The sequence below is a fragment of the Musca domestica genome, unplaced genomic scaffold, assembly GCF_030504385.1.
Source record: "Musca domestica strain aabys unplaced genomic scaffold, Musca_domestica.polishedcontigs.V.1.1 131, whole genome shotgun sequence".
NCBI lineage: Eukaryota > Metazoa > Arthropoda > Insecta > Diptera > Muscidae > Musca > Musca domestica.
The window spans coordinates 591,773-614,275 of NW_026712174.1; the positions used below are offsets into that span (position 1 = coordinate 591,773).

At 34.7% G+C, this 22,503-nt stretch overlaps 2 protein-coding genes and 1 long non-coding RNA gene across 5 annotated transcripts; 1 reads left to right on the forward strand and 2 right to left on the reverse strand.

The window, feature by feature from the left end:
• Positions 1–66: 66 nt before the first annotated feature.
• On the reverse strand, positions 67–4,663 carry LOC101890098 (transcriptional adapter 2B). Of its 3 annotated transcripts, XM_059118785.1 has the most exons (5): positions 4,638–4,663; positions 4,443–4,540; positions 3,417–4,286; positions 1,408–1,481; positions 67–1,347 (listed from the first exon to the last, which is right to left on the reverse strand). In XM_059118785.1, the coding sequence occupies exons 1-5, from the start codon at positions 4,642–4,644 to the stop codon at positions 690–692; spliced, it is 1,707 nt and encodes a 568-aa protein (XP_058974768.1). In that variant the 5' UTR covers positions 4,645–4,663; the 3' UTR covers positions 67–689. The 3 variants fall into 3 exon arrangements, with proteins under 3 accessions (XP_058974768.1, XP_005186290.2, XP_005186291.2); XM_005186233.4 differs by lacking the exon at positions 4,638–4,663 and having other exon boundaries at positions 4,443–4,631; XM_005186234.4 differs by lacking the exon at positions 4,638–4,663 and having other exon boundaries at positions 1,097–1,347; positions 1,408–1,551; positions 4,443–4,631.
• A 2,890-nt stretch (positions 4,664–7,553) lies between these two features.
• LOC131800921 (WD repeat-containing protein 37-like) lies at positions 7,554–10,090 on the forward strand. The gene is made up of 5 exons (XM_059118787.1): positions 7,554–7,858; positions 7,914–8,469; positions 9,147–9,521; positions 9,585–9,831; positions 9,880–10,090. The coding sequence occupies exons 1-5, from the start codon at positions 7,720–7,722 to the stop codon at positions 10,003–10,005; spliced, it is 1,443 nt and encodes a 480-aa protein (XP_058974770.1). The 5' UTR covers positions 7,554–7,719; the 3' UTR covers positions 10,006–10,090.
• A 644-nt stretch (positions 10,091–10,734) lies between these two features.
• LOC131800508 (uncharacterized) lies at positions 10,735–13,252 on the reverse strand. Its single transcript, XR_009341627.1, has 3 exons — positions 12,903–13,252; positions 11,067–12,840; positions 10,735–11,010 (listed from the first exon to the last, which is right to left on the reverse strand). It is a non-coding gene; the product is annotated as an uncharacterized LOC131800508 (long non-coding RNA).
• Between the last annotated feature and the right edge of the window lie 9,251 nt (positions 13,253–22,503).

The following is a 22,503-nucleotide window of genomic DNA, read 5'->3' on the forward strand; positions in this document are numbered from 1 at the left end:
TGTGACAAATTTTATGTTTTTATTATCAAGGTATTTACATATAGTTCTCTAAGTGCTATTTAATAAAAAAAATCGTCAAACTAAATGACTAATTTCCAATTCATACTTGATACAAGTGAATTTTTATAAAATATATCGTTTTTAATGTATGTTTGTATCTATTTCTTTAGATAGCAACATGCAGGCGCGTTTTCGTGCATTGTTCATCCTTGTTACAATTGACAAATCGTCATGTTGCCGTATTACCAATACGAAAAAATGTCGTAGGAGGTTTTCTTTACGACTGATCATATGAATTAAGTATGATCTTTTAAAGCTTCATTCAATTTGTTAAATTTTATTACAAATTTGCCGTGATCGAAGTTTTTATATGTGCCGCACAACGAAACTGTCAAGAGTAATAAGGGTAATTAATTTATATATTAATTAACTTAATGTTTGCTTTATGATGCATTAATCTAATATAATAAATAGTTGAGTATCAAGATATACAACATTTCATATTAAAGAAATTTATGATACAAATATAATGTGTTTTGAAAAGAAAAAATGTTTAACTTAACAATTTTACATATTTCTAGGGAATTATAATCTTATACAGGCTCACACTGCGTCGAATTGAATTACACCATAGAGCTGTATGTTTGAGCCTTAGGCACCTCCAACAAATTGGGAATATGAGCGAACATTTAATGGCTTAACCAACCAACTTTTATAAAATATTTTCTAATTGAGCTTTCAACTGGCGATAGGTTGGAAGAAGTGACTGGAGCACCACTTAAAATAAGTGTTTTGAGGGAAAGATAAGATGTAGGTGGCAAATTAAATGTATTACATATTTGTTGTTCGTTGGTTGACAGTAGCTGAGTTCCCAATGGCTGTGGTAGCTGCTTAAGTTCGTCCAATTGAGCTCTTAAAATACTACTCATCGGCGTAGCTGGTGATTGAGTTAACTGAGGTCCTTTTAGGCCGTTTGAGGGCATTTGTGTCATCGCACTGTTTTGTATCTCCAACTGTTGATGTTGTGTTTTTTCGGTGTTCTGACTTTGTATAATAGCGACGTCGTTTACTTGTAGATGTGGTGGATTTTTCACTGACACTGTGAGCAACTGCTGCAGGTGAGGTTGATTCGTATTCAGCTGAGATTTCGTCAACGGTGTTGGTGTTGACATTGAATTCATTCCTGCACCCGACACCATCGATGTCGTCATATGTGCCGGTGATACCCGATAGCTATCCAAGTAGTTTTTGTTGTGCGATGATACGGCGTAAGAGATCTGGTCTCCTGTGTGGGGCATGCTGTTTGGTGCGATGGAATTTGGATTTTCGTTTGCGTTTGACAGATCGCTATAAACATAAAAATTCGATCAAATAACACATCATTAAATAAAAGCCTCATCAACTTACAGTTTTCGATTGCTGTGTTGTGGGGAGTGTGAGGAATAGCCTGGCTGCCGCTGATTTCCAGTGTTGGGATTGTCCTGCAGTGAAACATTGTCTTATACACCCATTTAAACGTTCGCCATTTGGAGTGCTAATAATACACGGAAGCTGAATATCGCAAAGAGGTAAATAGAAACATTAGTCTTTTCCTTAAAAAAAAATTTTGAATATGTTCATAAAGACATACATATTTTTAATTACCATCACACGATATTCAAAAGCCTTCGTGTATTACAGATACACAACTTAGTGTCAAAGTAAAAACTAAACATGCATGGGTTATGTAAGTTGTATTTATGTATAGATCGATACATACACATTTTTCAAAGATATGGCTTTTTACATCATGGTTTAAAAGTAAATTTTTGCAATGGATAAATTAAATATTTATAACAGTTCTTAGTAGCCAAATATCTTGTGGCAGACATGAAAAGGATTACTGAATGAATGAGAATGAGTATTAACTGTACTCCATGATTTTTTACCCAGTTTACTTATTCTTTGCATAATTTGTTTATTGGGCGTCCAAAAAAATACATATTTCTATGAAATTAAATATTAGGTAAAATTTATTGAATATGGCGGTACTTATTGATTTTTCTTGATTTCTATTAAGCAGTATTTGAGTAGGTTATTTCACTGATATAACAGAGAAGAGAGCATTATTTGAGATGTTGAAAGTAAAACATTTTTTTATTATATTTCATTGTATTTTCGTTATATCAGTAAATAATATGTGACATATATTGTCATTTGGGTTTGCTTCAAATTATATAAATGGAAGAAAAATAAATTTATATAGAAAATTTTAAATTAAATAGAAACTTTGTTGCATTAACCGTTCTTATATTTTATCTCAAGGTTACTTTATATCCCCTTAAAGTCGTCACCATAACGAAATGATATAAGTACTAAACCGTTGCTTCCCCTAAGTTTCACTTGTGAATGATGGGCTAAGTTTCATTTATTCTTTTGAAAATTAATACCCGAATTTAATAAAATTTGAATTTTAGATATTTCGTATAAGGACACGTCTGGGTAATTGGGGTGTCGTTAAAGACACAAGTCGTTAACTCTGAATTCGGTAAGTTGTTTAAAATACATTCTGACCAAGCAGTTCTCTAAATTATCATTAATGTATATGTATTCTGTACTAATAGTACGTTTACATTGTAATCGATTAAGAAAACCCAGTGGGTTTCAATTGCCAATTCCATTGTATATACCTCAAAAATATCTTCATAACGAAAATTAACCCGGAAAAAAGCACGAAGGTAAACATGGATTTATACTCTTTTTCCTATCGATTGAGTAATTCAAAAATAAAATTATGTGTATGTAAACTATGTATATTTAAAGAAATAGTTGCATGCATGGTACAATAAAAAGGTAAGGTAGAGCTAACAGCTGATTACAATTTGTTTCTAAGTGTGTGCTTATGTGTGTGTGTCTTCTTTTCAATAATAAAAAATTGTTCAGAAAATATTCAAATTCGGGTGTTTTCAAAATGCTTATTGCAACGAATACATCGACAAAAATAACAGTTTTTGTCGCGAAATAAACCATAAGAGATATATAGAACATGATATTGAAAAGAAATTTTGACTATTCATTCAGTTTTCGCGGTTAATTCAGTTCACGCGATAATTGAATGAAAGGTCAATACTTCTTTTCAAAATCTAAATCTAAAGGATTATTTCGCTACAAAAACTCTAGATTTTGTCGATGCATACGTTGAAATAAACATTTTGAAAACACCCGAATTTGAATATTTTCTGAACAATTTTTTTGTTATTGAAAAGAAAACACATACATAAACAAATAAAGATGACATATTAAGCCAAAAAAAAATTTGAAATCATATGGTATCATAGCCCTACCTTGATATCATTGTACCATGGTTGCATGTATTTTTTTATGAGGTGACAAAATGATAACCAGGATATGAGTGAGTATAAGAGCCAAACACTTACAGATTTCCCGTGTCCATATGGTCCGGTTGACCGGGTTGCCATTGCTGCATGCTGTTCAAAGTGGCGACATTCATCAATTTTAGTCAAACCATTGTAACGATAACGGCAAAGCTCGGACAATCGTATCCGCAGTTCTTTTTCACGCTCTAAAGAATTTAGCAACCGCTCATATTCATCAGATGTATAAAATTGAGCATAAACACGGAAGCGGTCTCGAAACTCCTTTTGTTCCTTTGAAAGTCCCGGATGCTGAGCGTAGTTACGATTGCGAAAGAAATTTGCAACTAGCTGATAATCACGGACCAATCGCTTGCGACGAACTCGTTCTCTAAGACGTCTTGTATACAGATCGACGTGCGACAATTTAAGTAAATAGTCAGCTTCTGTGTCGTCAGCATTTAGGGACATTTTTGAAATCAACTGTTCGGCAGTAAAATCGTATTCGCGCTCAAAACTATCACGATTGGGCATATATCCTAATTGCGCTGCTTCCTCCAGTGTTATGTCCAATGGAGGTAAACGTTGTAGAGCTAATGCACCCAAAGGTCCATTGTCGTCGCTTGTATGGTCGATCAATGTAGGACGTTGCGCTTGAGCCGGTGTCCATGTATGACGACCTATCGTACCATTAACAAATTTGTTGACATATTCTTCTTTGGCATCTTCTGCTGATTTCGTTTCAATGTGTCTGCTAATGTCTTCCCAGTTTCCAAAACCATACTGTTCAATGGCGTCGAGTAAACGAATTTCTTCCCTAGCCGTCCATGCACCTTTGCCTCGAAAAATGGATAAAATCGCGGTTCCAGTATCCATGAATTGATAGGCATGGCTGTTTAAGTGAGAGCCTATCTCCGCGCCAGCTGCAAAACACTAATAAACATAAACACTTAATTACCAATTTCCAACATTTAAGAGAGCAATATTTTTTTCTTCTCTTAAGAAAATGACGCGTCATAGACGACTCTTCATCTTTTACCCTCATGAAAAAGCTATGTACATACAATTGTAATGACAGCTATTGCTTACCTGTAGACATAAATCAAAGTTTTCGCATTCTGCACAATGCACACGTATTCCCTGGATGTCATCTTGGCAATTTGTACAATTGTATTTGGTGAATAAATCTGCAATGGTAGTCATTTTTTAATGTTAAAACCGCACTAATTTTGTAAAACTTTGAGTAAAAATTGCTGAATTCTAGAAAAAGAGATTCTTACGCACCCGCCATATTGATTACTGATGACAGGGTACAGAGTACTCGGGTACCAACTACTAAACGCATGAACACAGTGGTCCGAACTAGCCGCAAAAATCGATAGAAGCGTCCATTATGCGCGATATGATTAGTAAATTACATCATGAGACATATGAATTGTTCCTATACTTTCAACATAGATAAAAGTTTCAGAAAAATTAAAGTGTAAATGTGAGAATACATGAAACGCTTTTTTTACTGGCTTATGTCATCGGCTGGCTTCTTCGTAGAAGAACAAAGGAATTTTAGTTTGATTTAGATCGATTTTGTCCCACCACACCTTTGTTATTTTCAGAAAAAGCCATCCGATGACTTAAGCCAGTCAAAAAAGCGTTTTATATATTCTCACCCTTAGCTCGATAAATCTTCTTTCACTCCTCCAGTATACTTTTAATAAATGTTTCCGTAAATATCAAAGAAAAATTATTATCCTATCAACACTTTATCAATGCATTATCCAAATAGTCTTACTGATATATGAAGTTTAAAGTGAAACACGCTTGAATTTAGATACTTTTATATAAAAATGTTTCCTTTACCCTCAGATGGATGATAGTAATAATTCTGCCCGGCCGAGCATAATTTTTTTACTTGTTTTTAAAGTAATATGAATTATTTGTCATTGAAATTGCGCGTTGGGTCTCCATAATTTCCATATCATTTATCATAGTATAATTCAAAGACGATTAAACAAATTTCCGGTTCCTTAAATCATATGATGGTTATACAAAACGTGATCAGTTTTTGTATGGATGGTTTCTTCCCAAATTACCAACATTTGCCGAAAATTTTATGAAAATATGGTTAAAATGTAAGATATACTTGAAATCGGGTTGTATCCTTATGCGGGGGTTATGGCCCATATCATGAACTGCAAAAGTGATTTAAGGTATCGTGAAAGTTTAGGAAGAATTTCTGAATGAATAGAAATCCTTTTTCCTTTATATTCGATATTTCATATTTTCATATTGAGTTCTCATTGGACGGATTATTGTCATGTGAAAGAAGTATTTCTATGTTTTAAAATGAGTCCCATAACGTTTTGTCGGTCAATTTTGTTTGTTAAAATATGTTCGCATCTTCCAGCTGAAGCACGATGTATATCCTGGAGTTAAAAGCTAAATGCCAATTTCAGACATGAAAGATCGCTATTTAACATCTTATTGCGTACTATTTCATTTTTGATATTATTCAAAATTTCACGCCAAAAGGATTTTTTCTTTTATATTTTTATTGGCATATTTTACGCAATTATTTTTGCAAGATTCCATTCTGGAGTTGTATGAATTGTGAAAATCCGTCAAAACGTTCTTGAGTTATAAGCATAGTAACTAATAAACAAATTGAAAAAAAATCTTCAACTTGTTCGCTAGTTTTTTTACAGCCAATATTTAAAGGTCCTTACGAAGTTTGGTCCTCACTATTATTTTGAAATTTGATTCCAATGAAAAAATGTTCTCAGTTTTTCCCTATTTTAGAGTTTTTGCAGTGCAATATGCTCTTTTTGATAGATCACGTTAAATTATTTTGACATAATCTATTCAGTTCCGCCACTCCATAATTTTCGGCGCTTTCTACTACCCAAAAAGACTACACATCATATTAGAATTAAAAAAAAAGAAAACACTACAAATGTACATTCCGAAATAGTAAGTCAAAATGGAAAAAATCAAAATGAAAATTTTAAAATTTCACATTTTTACGAAATTTTTTGGATTTTATCCTTTTGTCCAAGAGACAAGAGACTAACGTTTGTAGAAAAAATTATGCAAATCGGTCCAGCCGTTTTTAATTGATTCCATTACCAACAAACAACAATTGATATATATATATATATATATATATATATATATATATATATATATATATATATATATATATATATATATATATATATATATATATATATATATATATATATATATATATATATATTGTTCAGTTATTCGCCACACTAACAAATGTTTGGTAATTATAATTATATATTATAATTGGGCCGTGGTTGGATCCATATGTTTTGCATATGGCAGAAGAATACAGGTAGATGCATCAACGCTTGGGAGCATTGATATGTCAAAAAATGTAAATGTTTTTTCAAATATAAGTAGATTTTTATATGTTTTCTTATACTACGTCATTCGGAGGCTTACTATATTTCGCGTTTTTCAAAAAATTTTACAAATTTAAATATTTTTTCATTCAACATTTTCAATTCCAAAATTGGTTTGACAGTTCATTGTCCCAGCAGCTGTGTCGACGCGTCTGCCTATATTCTTCTACCACGTGTTTTGCAAAAAAGTCGTTTAAAACTTGTATTAAACATGTTGTGTTTTGACCGACTACTTTTTTAAGGACTTTTTCAAATGTTGCTACTGTAGCAAATATGCCACATCCAGCCACATCAACATGTTCAGAGCAAGCATTTTCACATGCTGGGAATTGTGTTAATGCAAAGAGAAGCAGCCTGCATCTCGCAACAATAAAAAAATTGTTTGTTCATGATACCAAGGCTGTCGTTGTCATTTTTATAACCTCCACCATATCCGTCATTCCGTTTGTAACTCATCGAAATAATAATTTTAGACTCAACAAAATATATGTATTCTTGATCACCGTAAAATTCTCAGACGGACGTCCGTCCGGATTTTAGTTTTTTTTTTTTTTTTTTTTTTTTAATTCGTTCCAAAGGCTGGAGGGTATTCAAATTCGGCCCGCCCGAGCTTACTGCTTTTTTACTTGTTTTAAATTAAAGTCGTTGGTTCTAGCCGACTTTTAGACGCTGCCGGTCGTATATTGCTTTAGCCGCCGCCGCTTTTCTTTCGGCTACATTCGACTTTTAGCCGCCGCCGAAAATTTCACTTCGGCTTCGCCCTCTGCTCACATCCTAACAAGAACAAACAGAAATAAGAAATAAATAAAACAGGAAAAAAAAAAACAAAAACTGAAGGCTTCGTTATGTTAATTTAATTAGTAGAAACGGAAAAAAAAGAAGAGGAGAAAAGCTATATAATTGGATATTTTTAATATTTATGAAAATTGTAGGCAAAAATGAAATCATCGAAGCAGCGAATGACGAGCCTAGCAGAAGATATAGGGATACATGAAACTCCCTATCGTGCTAAGCTGCATCATCTTTTCCTTCAAATCGAGAAAGAGTTTGAACTTTTATATTTGGAAAATTTAAGCTGTAAGATACGATATTTTAACTTGCACAGATACATATAATATCTTTGACCTCACAGTGCAAGAAAAGCTGGACGGGTACACCAATAAGGATTCACTTCAATCTTGTGAGAGATCGACTTCGACTAATCCGAGTGGAGCTAATCCGTCCTCAACCATTCCACAACCAACCGCAGTAACAGGTGCTGAGGAAGTAGATACAACGAGCGGAGGACCTGTTGTTTCTGGAAGTAAAAGTTTCAAGTCAAAATTTACTTACAGTGGAGGCAAGGTTAAAGCCAGCCATAAAATCAAAGCGCAAACTAGTCGAATCGTATCTAGCTTTAAAGCTCAGTCCGTAGTAAGCAGTACAGTTATGAGGGAGTTTTGCGGACATAAAGATGGGGTATGGCAAGTAGCAGCAAAAGTAGGTCAGCCTATTATTGGGACAGCTTCGGCAGATCACACAGCTTGTATATGGGGCATTGAGAGTGGTCGATGTCTTCTACAATACACTGGTCATGTTGGATCTGTTAATTCTATAAAATTTCACCAAAATCGTGATTTGGTTTTGACAGGTAGCGGCGATGGAACAGCTCACATATGGCAAGCCGCAGTTAACTGGGATGTATCTAAGTAAGTTAAAGGCTTTATGATGAAGGTAGTCTCAAATATAAGTTGTTTTTGAACGGTTCTAAAGCGTACGTTATACTATGTGTAGACAGTTTCCCTTTGTCTGAAATATATTGACAGATATCTCCCAGTTCTGTGTAATTATCTATGATACGGATAAACAAAAACTCGTTATTTAACAGTACAAGTACAAGTACAGTTTAATGAGTACAACCTATCCTATGAAGGTAGAGTTTTAAAAACCACTTATATTACTTAGGAATATTACCATCAAGTATCCGCATAGCGTGGTTATTTCCACGGCAATTCGAACTGCGTTTTAAAACGACACGATCAGATCAGATAATGTAACTGTTTAGGTATTTCGTGAGTATGAAAAGCTAACCGATGTACATTAGCTTGTAGGTATATTTCTGGATTTTGAGATGCAATGCTTTGATCTAATTTACATTGTTTTTAATTGTATTTATGAATTACCTTGTATTAATGCAAGAGGCAAGTTTAAGAGAGAATGATAAAAATTGCTGCAAGTAAACTCGACTTATGAAATCCGCTTCAAAGCAAAAAGAAAATTCATAAAATATCTACTACTATTTGTTGTCCAAATTTCGCTAAATGACATTTTCCATTTCTAAGGGGGTTTTACACAATAGAAGTTTTGTTTAATTTATTATTTCTAGAAAAGGTCATTCATCCGAAGAGGAACTTGATGACAGCGATGAACAAGTGGAAGATCGTGATCGCGTTGATACTTTACGTACACCACTTTGTGAATTTCAAGGACCTGGAGGTCACTTATCTGTAGTTGTAGCCGCGGATTGGCTAGTAAATATGGATCAAATTATTACAGGAAGCTGGGATCGTACTGCTATTTTATGGGATGTGGAGACTAGAGAGCCATTACAACCTTTGATGGGTCATGATCACGAGTTGACGCACGTGTCGGCTCATCCAACCCAAAGACTAGTTGTGACTGCGTCCCGAGACTCCACATTTCGCCTATGGGATTTCAGAGATCCGATTCCTGGCGTGTCAGTATTTCAAGGTCACACTGAGTACGTAAACGAAAAATTGTTTATTGATTGTGACAATTATCTTAAAATTTTCGCTAATTACAGAAGTGTGACATCTACAGTATTAACCAAAGACGACAAAGTGGTATCAGGGTCAGATGACCGCACTGTTAAAGTGTGGGAGTTGCGAAATATGCGTTCGGCTTTGGCTACAATACGTACGGACTCTTCTGTGAATAGACTAGCAGTATCTAATGGTGGTATTATAGCAATTCCCCATGACAACCGACAGATTCGCTTATTTGATTTAAATGGGCAGAGAGTTGCCCGTTTACCCCGAACAAGCCGCCAAGTAAGTACATTTTTTTGCACAATATATATATTAACGAGAATTATTTAGGGTCACCGGCGTATGGTTTCATCCGTGGCCTGGGCGGAAGAGCCTCTTTTAAACTGCGATTTGTTTTCATGCGGGTTTGATCGTCGTGTGTTTGGCTGGTCCATCATTTTACCAAAAGATAATTAAGTTATTCCAAAAAGAATCTTATAACTGACGTAAATATGTATTATTGTTTTTTGTTCATTAAAATTGATATAAAATAACATTTAAATATCTTTGTGTTTTGGTTTCGAAAGCAATATGAGTTCAATCTCTAGTGATAACATTTATGTCGGTAATATTGTTGGCAACCCATCTACCAAACATAAAATGGAGGGCATATGAAGTTTGTCAACACGTTTGTAACTCGCCGAAATAGCCATTTTAGACCTCACTATATATATATATATATATATATATATATATATATATATATATATATATATATATATATATATATATATATATATATATATTGATTGTACTACGTAACCATAGATAGAAAATTAATTGTTTGCACAGAAGTGCCTTTTAACGGGCAGGTGATGTTCGAGGCAATATCGGCCCCCCATTATCGAGTAGTCCTAATACATCACAATCACCCCTACTCTGTAAGTCGTCGCCAAAGGCGTCGTCGTCTCAAAGTCGTTGTCACTCTTTGACGTCGGCGTTGTCACATGAATGCAAAATTGGTACTTTGTAAGACGTCGCGGCCAGTGACGCCTGCGTATCGATAATTTACCACCAAAAAGTGTAATCCCTAACGAATAAAGAAAATTTTCTTCAATTTGTTTGGTAAAATGATTTATTTTCTTGATGAAAGTTCAAGTTCTAGTGATGAAGAACAGAAGAAAAGCCTTCGTATACAAAGAAAAATTATAAGGCAAAGGTCAGATATATTTAACCTACCACATATCAAGTAAGTTTTATAATTTTTATATTTTGGGTCATGATACATGCCATTCATAAAATATATAATTTATCTACAGGTTTCAAAACCATTTTTGCATCAATAAATTTCATTATACTCGCAACTGCCTCTTCCAACGGGGAAAGTTGCAGCTGCTTGTATCTGCCTCCACCTGTTGCATTGCATTCTGCCTTGTTGAAGGCTACTTTCTTTTTACATTTGAATTTTAGATCTCTCCAAACCTAAAACAAAACAAAGAAAGTTTAATTATTTGTGTACATATACTGTTATTCCTTACCTTCTGCCAACCATCACTGTCTCTTGCCGGAGGACCAAAAGCATTCAGTTTTGTTGTAATATCCTCCCAATTTTTTTTAAAATTGGATGGAAGAGAGCCTCTACTGAACCCTTTCGCAAGGCTTGGATTTTTCCCAAGTTCTTTTATTAAGCAATCAAATTGCGTTCCATTTGTAATTTTTAATTTTTTCTCCATTTTTTTTTCACCAACTTACAAATCAATAAAAACACAGTTGTTTGTATCAAGGCGTCACAAGGCGTGCAGAAAAACCGTAACGCCCAAAAGTAAGTCGAGTCGACTCAACATGGTTGTATAAACGCCTTAGCGAGTACCAAGTACTCGTCGTCTGCTGTCGACACAACTTCAGGGGTGCCAAAATTAACACGGCGACACAAGGCGTCGACGTTAGCTGTCGACGACGTCTTACAGAGTAGGGGTGAATATCATGTATTTTGACTATTTAAACCACATTTTCGCCCGAATTGGTATCTTTTTTGGTGGCACAACATTGTCTATATAGATCCATTTCTTGCGTATAGCGCTTATAGAATGGTACCTCCCTATATTTTAACGGATTTTTTAGATTCATAATGGACTTTCTTATGGTGGTGGATCATTGTCTTCATAATTCCACGTTTTCCCTTTGTTCCCATATAACGGTACATACTTTTACTCCGTATTTTATGATTTAAGCCATATTTTTTCAAAGGAGTTTGGCTAACCTCCAAAACGTTAATTTCTATAAAAAAAAATATCTATAATGTTTCAAAACGCAGCTTAACTCAATTTTATTGGAAACTCTCGGATTGCTTTGAAATTATTTCCAGAGGTACGAATTTGAACCCTGATTTCGGGAAAGTATTTTTTCATGTAGGACGGGCCGGGACATGAGGATATTTGAACTGAAACTTCGGGTCCAATACCCGGAACCAATAAAGCGACGTTGATCATACCAAAAGGTTTGGGAGTAATATCATTCTTGATTTTTTTGGACCTGCATTTTTTATAAAATCCTACGGGAGTTCACGAAATTTATGCCAAATTATAGTTGACATTATAACCTTTCCAAAATGCTACAAAATTAGTGACTATCTTACAAACAGAATCAAATATACAAAAACTTTATTTCACGTAGCCGGTATCGGCCAAACTAAAAGGAGAAAATCTTAACGCTACATAAAACAGTATCAAATTTAGAAAACTTTGGTTTGATTTACTTAGCAGAATCAGGCTGTTCAAAGAACCATATATCGGGGTCCAGGAAAAATTATATTGCCCATATCGGTATAGCTCCAAGGCGTTGAGTCGGAATTTCGGGTGGAATATTTGGGTATTTTCCCGGAAACAAAAATTTTACCATGCAAGAGTTGTTCTCAATACCACGCTATCCGAAATAAATGTAAAGTATTGAAGTTCGCAATGTCACTGACAAGCAGTGTTCAATGTATCATTGTCTGTATAATTCCTATCTAATTGAACATCTGCATTGTCTTGATAGGTCTTATTCGTATCTTAAAACATTTGAAGCTTCCACCAGATTTACCAGTTCTAAATTTAATATTTCTCATTTCGAAATAAACTTAATGACAACTAGTCCTATAAGTATCGCTATTTCCATAATTATAACTAATATTAAAATGATTTTATTATATAGAACTTCTCGTTGAAGTTTTCGTATGATTTTGCGTGATTGCGAGATATTGTCATCCGCGTTTTCCAGACGACGGGAAGAACGCAGTAGCGATTCACGTTGTTCTCCTAATTCCGAAAGAACCTAAACAATAAAGAGTGTCACTGGATCGATCAAAAATTTATTTTATTGTGTCACCCACATACCTCTGTCCCAATTTGTTCGGTTTCATACGCAATTTGATTAGATCGTTGTAAACTATCTCCAGTTCTTTGAATGACATCGTACGTATTTCTTATCAGTTGTTCCTGGTTGTTATACATTTTATACGCTATTATTGCCCGTCTGGTTGATATCGGTTTTTGTAGGTAAATTGCCTCAAGCCCTTCCTTGTTTTCCAGTAAAAATTGTAAGACATTCACTATTAATTGATAACATGCAATGACAAAGAAAACATAAAACATTTTAATAAGGGTTATCTAAATGCATATGCCCCTCTCCAGCGTACGAAAATAAACTACATAAAACGTTGACAATCGTTTCGTTCTGTATTTTCTCGAAGTACAAAACGAGACTTTTTTTATTTTCTACTGTTTGTGGAGGCGAGTGGAAAGAAAAACAAAACTGAAATGTAATCTGCTAGATGACGCAACATTGAAAACGGAACAGTACGAAACTAATTGCAAGCGATAGCCTGTGTATTAACTCATTTGAATAAAGTACAAATAAATATTAAAGTAGATAAGGGCAGAAATATGACTATCATTCAATTACAAAATATACATAGAATTCAACAAATGTATAGAAAAAATGGAAAATACGCTGGAAAATCCCAATTTATGGGTGTCAATCATAAACTGTTGGTCATAAATAAAGTAAATATTGATTGTGTATTTTCTACTTTTAAAATTCAATAAAAGATATGAATCTCATTCAATAACAGGATTATATGTATATATATATATATATATATATATATATATATATATATATATATATATATATATATATATATATATATATATATATATATATATATATATATATATATATATATATATATATATATATATATATATATATATATATATATATATATATATATATATATATATTCTCTTACTGAAGGTCTTCTAATATTCTGAAGGGTGAATGATTCAAGTCGGTTTCCAAATTTAAACTTACTTTGAATTGACTTTTTTCATAAACTGCAGGAGGCATTGAAAACTATATTAAATGGTAGAATCCATGGTACAATAAGCAGGTAGAATAGCTTCGTAAAACTACAAAAATACAGCCCTGAGGCTATGCCCGCTTCCTGTCAGACTCATTCAAAATTATTGTTTTCACTTTTTCATTTTTTCCTCATTTTTAAAATGATTTAAAAAGCGCGAAGAATGAATGAAATGACTGGATTTTTCTCTCAAAAATATGATCCTAACCATTCAATTTCATGGCTATATTGGTCAATAGCTTTAATGCGCGAGCCGCAATTTATGTGTCTTCCAATCATTGGTTGTGAAAATATTTTTGTTTTAATTTTTTAAAACAATAAATACATACACAAAATTGGCAGAAGTCGGGCACACTTAGAAAAAAATTGTAATCAGCTGTTAGCTCTACCTCACCTTTTATTGTACCATGGTTGAAACTTACTTTGAATTGACTTTTTTCATAAATTGCAGGAGGCATTGAAAACTTTATTACATGGGTTGACACATTTTTTTTAAAAATTAATTTAATTTTGAATTTTGAAATTCAATGTCGAAAGCTTTCTTTTATTGGTGTTACGTATAAGAGGATCCATTAATGGAATACCTTAGAGAAGCGAAGCAATTTAGCTTAGAAAATATCAATAACCAGAAAATCCGTGTCCGTAATTGGTTAACCTCTTCAATTCTTTGTATTAGTTCCATGAATGATCTGTTACGATGGATCTGTTACGACGATCATCAAATCTATTTTCAGCTTTATATATATATAAGTTAATAAAAAGACTTGTGTGCCTTTTGGTGAGTTAGAATGAACTAACTTCTTTATTCAAATCAAAAACTTATTCTACTTAAACTAAACAAATCAAAACTAAACACTACACTTCCCATGGTCACGCCACCAGACGTAACACGACTCCATGCTAAGCACACAACAGTCAACCAAGCAAAGCTCACAAAGGCAACATTGTTGCCTCTTAGTTTGGCAGGGATGTGCTAACTACCCCCTCACTTAAGTGAAGGCCGTCCTCGGTCTTCTTTATAGCCATTGCTACGGCAGATTGAAAATCTCGCTGTTCTCTCTTCTTCGCCCTACGCTTAACGAGGTACAATATGGAATAGAGTAATCCGATACTCATAAAAACAACACAACCAACTAATATTGGCCGCACTTTTGCATCTCTTTCAAGTTCGCCAATATATTGTAAGTTTTGCAAGTTCATCTCATGGACAGATGATAAACTTAAAATTTCGCTGTGGTTGTTTATAATAATTGAGGGAAATGATGGTGTTCCTGGTTTCCGCATATCAATGTTGTTTCTATTTACGAACAGCGTACCATTGACAGTCACATTTTTTTCAAAAGTTATTAGGAATGTGCCGTTTATGTTTCTTACATTTTCGGTTGCTTCTTTCACTTCTGCAATAGCGTCATTCACAATGACAATTCCATCATCGATTTCTGCCACTTTTTCAAGATTATTGCTTTGCGTATTACAGTGTGCTGATTTACCCGATATGAGTTGTTGAGCGCAGGTTGACTCTGGCATCAGTTGACAATAGGTTGAAGATATTGCGTGCTTGCAATCTGTTGCTGAATAAGTCTTTCCTTCACAGTCTACCACAGTGTTGGTGTCAGCGAATTGAATAATTTTATTGAAGTGGGGAACTGGGAATAAAGAAATTTTCTGACATGTTCGTATTGGAATGGGATATCTAATGATAAAATGCAAACAAAATTCATTTGATATTACTTTTACTTTAGACAAATACATTAGTTCTGATATGGTAAAATCTGTGTATTGCTCATTGATCTGATTTTTTATAAAAAATTTTAAATCATCCTGGTCCAAAACTGTGGGATTTATAATATTGATTTTAGCCAAAGTTACAGATAAAATTATATTTTGTAATTCCATAAGCAGCATTCTGTTTCTAGCCATTAAAATTTCAAAAAGTTTAACAGTATCAATTTGTTCCTTTCGTTCGGTATTTAAGATTGTGTTTACTGCATTGGTCAACTTTTCTATTTGGATCTGTATTTTCGTATTTATTTCTATTTGTCTGTTGTTGGAATCTACGAGTTGTTTCTCGACAAATTTGACATCCTCCCAGTCATCGGCATCTGGTGTACCGGCAATAACCTTCAGTGCTGTGCCTATAAGATTGATGCTTCTCGCATGCCGATGATGTACGGTGAGTGTTGTTAAAAGAGTATCAATATGCAATACATCGGCCTCCAATATCTTTTTAACATGCGTCTGAGGGAAGATCTGTATTGCGTTTTTTGTATCGTCTAATATCTCGGAATACGTTGTAAGGTTTGTCGTATGTCTTAAGTACCCATATTTGTTCCATATAATCGCGTTCCCGTCCAAAATTGGGATATAATCGGAATGCGAATAATCAATAATCTTTGCAAATGTGAGGTTTATCATAAGAAACAATTGTAGTGTTAGCCTGCGTAAAGAAAAAATAAAAGGTAGGAGAAGAAACATTTAGACATCTTATTGAAAGGATTATCTTAGGTTGTCCTTATGGACCACCCTCCCCTTTATTAGGACAGTTGTCCCCATGTCTGCTTCAACAGTAGCTTCTTCATAAAGTGGGGTCATTTTATTTCCAAGTCTACGATTATTCTTAACAAAGACTTTGTCTCCCACGTTATAAACTTTGTCATAACGACTTTTGTTGAAGTATTGTAACTGCCTGTTTTGCGCGTTACAGATTCGCTCTTTAATCTTTTCTCTTACTTCAGAAGGTGTAGAATGTATCGTATCAATAGGTCTCTCATTCGTGACAGAATGAATTGTCCGGTTATATTCTATGGTCGATTGTAAGATGAGTTCGACAGTGTCATCGATCTTCCTTTCTATTTTTAGGCATCTTGCGATTTCGGCAAGAGTGCTGTGAAATCTCTCTACCTGCCCGTTTGATGTGCTGTGTAGAGGAGGTGAATTGACAATTTCGACATTAAAACTGTTTTTCAGAATTGATCTGATAGTCTCGGAGTTGAAAGACCTCTCATTGTCACAATAGACAATTTTGGTGTTAGGAAAAATATTCATTAATTGGAGAATCGGTTCTCTTATGTCCAGAATTGTTCTGGTGGCTATTGGCTGTACCACTGCGAATTTTGAGAATTTATCCACGCAAGTTAAGAAATGTTTTTTATCAGTTGAATAAATGTCAATATGTAGAATTTCACCGGCATATGAAGGAACTATTGTCTCTCCTATAACATGTTTCTCTGGGTGTCGATTGTATTTAGCTTTTGAACAGGTTTTGCAGTTTGCAACAACCTCATTCGCTATTTTTACCATTTTGGGGAAATAGTATTCCGAAAGGATTTGTTTAACGTTCTCTTGAGCTGCCCGATGAGCTCTATTGTGTTCACTTACAACAATTTCTCTCTGATCGCATTGATTGAAGATGTCAGCGACAAATTTACTACAAAATCTGAACTTTGTTGAAGGAAACATTTTAATCAAATCATGTTGAATGTGAGCCAACACAGGTAGGTCGCAATGAATGGCATTTACTACTTCAGTATTGACTGCATCAACAAGTTTAGCCAGTATTTCGTTTTTATCCCCGAATTCTATGATATGTCTCGTTTTGTTTCCGAAAAGTATAAAATTTCGAGTGACGGGAAATTCTGCCTCTTCCAGAATGATTTGGTTGCGGAAACAATTGACCGGTTTGTCTGAGCTTTCCATAGTGTAGGTGTATGACTCCTCACTATGAACTGTTGCCATGTCTGACGAATTTTCGTTCTCTAATGCATAGACGACTTGCCTTGATAGCGCATCTGCAACTTGATTTTCTTTTCCTGGTTTATAATATAAGTTTGCATTATGTTCATCTATAAAGCTTTCCAGCGCTTAATTTGTGCATTAGGATTACGGTCCGAAACTGAATATGTTAACGGTTGGTGGTCAGTGAAGATGTTAAGAGTCTTCACACCATAAAGGTAATGCCTTAGAGTTTTTAGAGCCCAGACTATTCCTAGAAGTTCCCTTTCGTTTGTGGCGAGATTCAACTCCTTATCCGATAACGCTCTAGAAATCATAGTGATTGGTCTTCCCTCTTGGGATAGAACAGCACCTAGACCACGCCCTGATGCATCAGTAGTAAGGTCGAATGCTTTTTTATAGTCAGGGTACATCAACAAGACGTCTTCTGAACATAGAATATTTTTTAATTTGTAAAATGCATCCAGTTGGGAGGCATTAAGATTGATGATAACCTTTTTGGATTTGGTTGCAGGAATTTTTCCGTTTTCTCCTTTTAAATTATCGGTTAAAGGTTTTGCAATTTTGGCAAAGTCCCTTATAAAACATCGGTAATAGTTCGCTAGCCCAAGAAATGATCTCAAAGCGAACAACGTCGTTGGTTCTGGGAAATTTTGTATGGCACTTATCTTTGATGGTGCCGTTTTTATACCTTCTTTTGATACGACAAAGCCAAGGTATTCAACTTCGGATTTAAAAAAATTTGACTTTTCAATAGAGACTCTCATGTTTGCATCGAGCAGTTTCCTAAGAACACAGTCGATATGTTTTACATGATTCTCTTTGGTTTCTGAAAAAACAATAACGTCATCGACGTAAACATAGCACGTTTTACCAATTTCCTCTCTGAGTATGTCGTCTATAGCTCTTTGAAACATACTCGGAGCGTTCTTTAATCCGAATGGGAGACGGCAAAATTCATACTTCCCGTTGTTTACAGAGAATGCTGTTTTTTCCCTATCTCTTTCTGCGAGAACAATTTGGTGAAACCCGGATTTCAGATCTAAAGTGGTAAAGTACTTTGCTTTACCTAAATTTGATAATATCATTGTTACGTTCGGAACAGGATATTTATCATTAATTGTTTTGGCATTAAGCTTCCGATAATCTATAACAAGACGTTTCTTTCGGTTACCTAGATTGTCGACACCCTTTTTGTCGACTACCCATACTGGGCTATTAAAAGGTGACCTCGAAGGTCGAATTATACCATCTGCTAACAACTTTTTTATTTCTGAGTTTACAAATTCAGATACCCCCATTGGGTATGGATATAGTTTAGAGTAAATTGGTTCTTCGTTCTCCATGTTAATAGTAGCAACGATATTTGTGTTGTAAGGTAGTGCTTCTTTAGGATCAGCAAAAACCTTCATTCGTTTTTTTAACATTTTCTGAAAATCCGCCTTAACTGCGAAAGGCACATCAATCTTATCAATTTCTATAAAATTAACATCTTTACATTCAAAAAATTCAATAAGTTCAGAGCCAGAATTATGTAGGATGACTCCTTTATTTAGGTCGATGTTTGCATTGATTTGTTTTAATAGGTCTAAGCCCACAATAGCGTCAAATGTTGTTAAAGTTGGCAAAATGAAAAATGTAGAGTTCATGCCGAATAAATTTACAAAACATTTTTGTTTAATAGGTGTTTGTCCATTGACGGAGTGAACCGAGAAAGGAGTACTTACAGGAATTATATGTTTCAGTTCATGGAGAGGTTTTATATAATTTTTCGAAGCCCCTGTGTCAATTAAAAGGCGTATTGGTTTCCCCGCTACTGTCCGCCTTACAAACGGTAGTAGGGACCTTCCTCTAAAAAATTAACATAATCACAATCTTCCTTTAATTCGTCATTTATGTCTTCAAATTCAGAGTGAGCTGTGTCACCATATTGTACCGCCTGCTCTTCCGGAATTATTTGATTAACTTTTTGGAATTTTGGGCCCGTACTCCGGTCAGACCCTGCTTGACGCTTAAAAGGTTGTCTGTGAGAATTTCTACCGTTACCATAATTAGTCGGTGATCTGAATTTGGAAGACGTTGGATCCAAGTCCATTTCTTCGGTTTGATCTCTAGGCTGTAAATTAGCATCAGCACCCTTTTCGTAATGTGGGTTTTTGTGTTTATGATAATTTTGTTGGTTATTGTTATAACTATTATCAGACGGTTTTCTTAATGGAAGTTTTTTTGAGGTTTCAGACCTACTCTTTTTTTCATCATTCCTATTTGCAAATGATGTAGCAAAAACGTATCTTTCATGATTCGCCTCCACTTCTTGCGCTAAGGCTAGAGCTGAGGGAAGATCAGCGGCGCGGGCCGCGAAGAGTACATCACAGAGAGGTTTCCTTAATCCGGAAACAAATACTCTGAGTGCGTCTTGTCGGTATTTGTTATTGATGGCTAAAGCTAAATTTCTGTCATAGCTCATAATAGTTTTATTTGTTAACAATGAGAGCTTTCTCTCCACTTCATCATAAAATTGTATCACTGACTGTCCGCCTTGTCTGAGGGTACTTAGTTCCTGTTCGATCAGGTGAATTGGTTGTTTATCTGAGTACGTAAAGTCCAACCTATTTATTATAGCTTTAAAATTTAACACCGTATTGAATGATGCTAATACTGCATCTGCCGGTCCTCTAATTTTATTTCTAATGATACAGACCGCTTGGTAGTGCCTTGAGCTACCATCATATCTTTCAAAAACTTTATACGCGTTATGTGCCGCTTGTCTCCACGACACATAATTTTCTATTTTTCCGTCAAATTCGGGCAAAGATTTAATAACGTCTAGCGACTCATCGCATGTTATTGTTGAAAAAATTTTTACTTCCTCATACGGTTTTACATCTGTTTGTCCTATGGAAATGGACGACAATTTTCTTGATAGATCGTCGACTTTTTTGTCGACTTCTGATTTATGTGTCTGAATCGCTGCACGTACAGCGGATTCTATCAATTTTGAAATTTCGTCCGCGTTCATAATATCTTTTTTTATAGAAAAGTTGGTATAACACAATCTTAATCACTGCACAGAAATTGAAATATTTTAAATACGCACTATACGAAGTAAAAAAAAAAATCTCTTGATATTTTCACCTGTTTTTGGACACACAATTTTTTCGACAAATTTTTTTAAATTCAATGAGTAATACACTTACATGACTTTGTTTTATATTATAATATGTTAGTGGATCCTTAGAGCTTCTTAGGGCGTCTTTTCTAGAGTGTAGAGCTTATCCCTTTTGCGTTAGTTGGACGACTTCATACAAAATAGATCCTCCGTTGGGTAGTTTTCGTTCTGGTTTTTGTGTAGACCTTATTCTTTTTGTGCGAGTTGGACGACTTGGGTAGTTTTCGTTCTTGTTTTTGTGTTTGGGTTGGGTCAGAGATTACTTTTTTCAAAGTAAATCCTTTAAATAAACCCGGTTGGGCGCCAGTTAATAAAAAGACTTGTGTGCCTTTTGGTGAGTTAGAATGAACTAACTTCTTTATTCAAATCAAAAACTTATTCTACTTAAACTAAACAAATCAAAACTAAACACTACACTTCCCATGGTCACGCCACCAGACGTAACACGACTCCATGCTAAGCACACAACAGTCAACCAAGCAAAGCTCACAAAGGCAACATTGTTGCCTCTTAGTTTGGCAGGGATGTGCTAACTTATATATATATATATATATATATATATATATATATATATATATATATATATTACACACAAATTATAGTTCGATATCAACATCTGGAAAATATGCTTTTGGTGCATTTCATTCCCTATATTATGCTGATAGGATTCCGGATGGGGGGATATCAATTAGTAATTGCTGTCTTATAGGAATGGTATTGCCATGCAAAAAAGTTGTGGTGGAAATTGTGTTGGTAGAAACTGTATGCCAATCCAACATGTGATATCCTCTCTATATATCAGTTTTGGTTATAATAAACCAGTAATGAAAAGTCAAAAGATAGGCGGGGATGACTATATGATACCCTACCCCACTATGCATATTTAGTAGAGCCCCCGTAACAAAACACCACCTAGTCTGAATTCGGTCGGATATGCCGAAATTCAGGCCATTTGGTGCACAATTAACCCGACATCGGTTTAAGATATATGGGAGCTATATCTAAACCTAATCCGATTACCACCAATTTCAATAGGGTTCGTCCTTGGGCCAAACAAATATTGTTTGCAAAATTTCATCTCAATCGGATTATAAATGCGTCCTGCATTTTGTTCACAACAATTCATGGACGGACGGACTGACATGCATAAATCGACTCAGAATGTGATTCTACGAAGATCCTCAAAAGTAACTGTGGGTCTATCTCGCTTCCTTCTCCATGTTACAAACGAATGCACAAAGACATAATACCCTTACCATTATGTGGTGTAGGGTATAAAAAGGAAGGAATGTGGCGAGTTGCGGTAACCCTAGGTCTAAAGACTCGAATGATGTATCCTCATTCTTTCGTCATTGTGGGGAAGTTTATATTGTATGGAACAACAAAATTATCAGTCAATTTACCTTATAACGAAAAAATTAAATTTACATATTTACCTAGATCAGAACTTTGTAATCAAGAGAAACCCTTGAATTCTTCCACTTTTCTTGTTTTTCACCGGCAGCACCTTCCCATCGTAACAGATCATTCATGGAACTAATACAAAGAATTGAAGAGGTTAACCAATTACGGACACGGATTTTCTGGTTATTGATATTTTGTAAGCTAAATTGCTTCGCTTCTCTAAGGTATTCCTTTAATGGATCCTCTTATACGTAACACCAATAAAAGA

Excerpts from the sequence above, each read along its gene's own strand:
- LOC131800921 (XM_059118787.1), top strand. The coding sequence starts at position 7,720 with ATGAAATCATCGAAGCAGCGAATGACGAGCCTAGCAGAAGATATAGGG. Across the intron at positions 7,859-7,913 it reads ATATTTGGAAAATTTAAGCT|TGCAAGAAAAGCTGGACGGG; the intron begins GTAAGATACGAT and ends TTGACCTCACAG. Across the intron at positions 9,522-9,584 it reads GTATTTCAAGGTCACACTGA|AAGTGTGACATCTACAGTAT; the intron begins GTACGTAAACGA and ends CGCTAATTACAG.
- LOC101890098 (XM_005186233.4), bottom strand. The coding sequence starts at position 4,556 with ATGACTACCATTGCAGATTTATTCACCAAATACAATTGTACAAATTGC. Across the intron at positions 4,287-4,442 it reads ACTTTGATTTATGTCTACAG|TGTTTTGCAGCTGGCGCGGA; the intron begins GTAAGCAATAGC and ends TATGTTTATTAG. Across the intron at positions 1,482-3,416 it reads CATATGGACACGGGAAATCT|GACAATCCCAACACTGGAAA; the intron begins GTAAGTGTTTGG and ends GTTTCACTGCAG.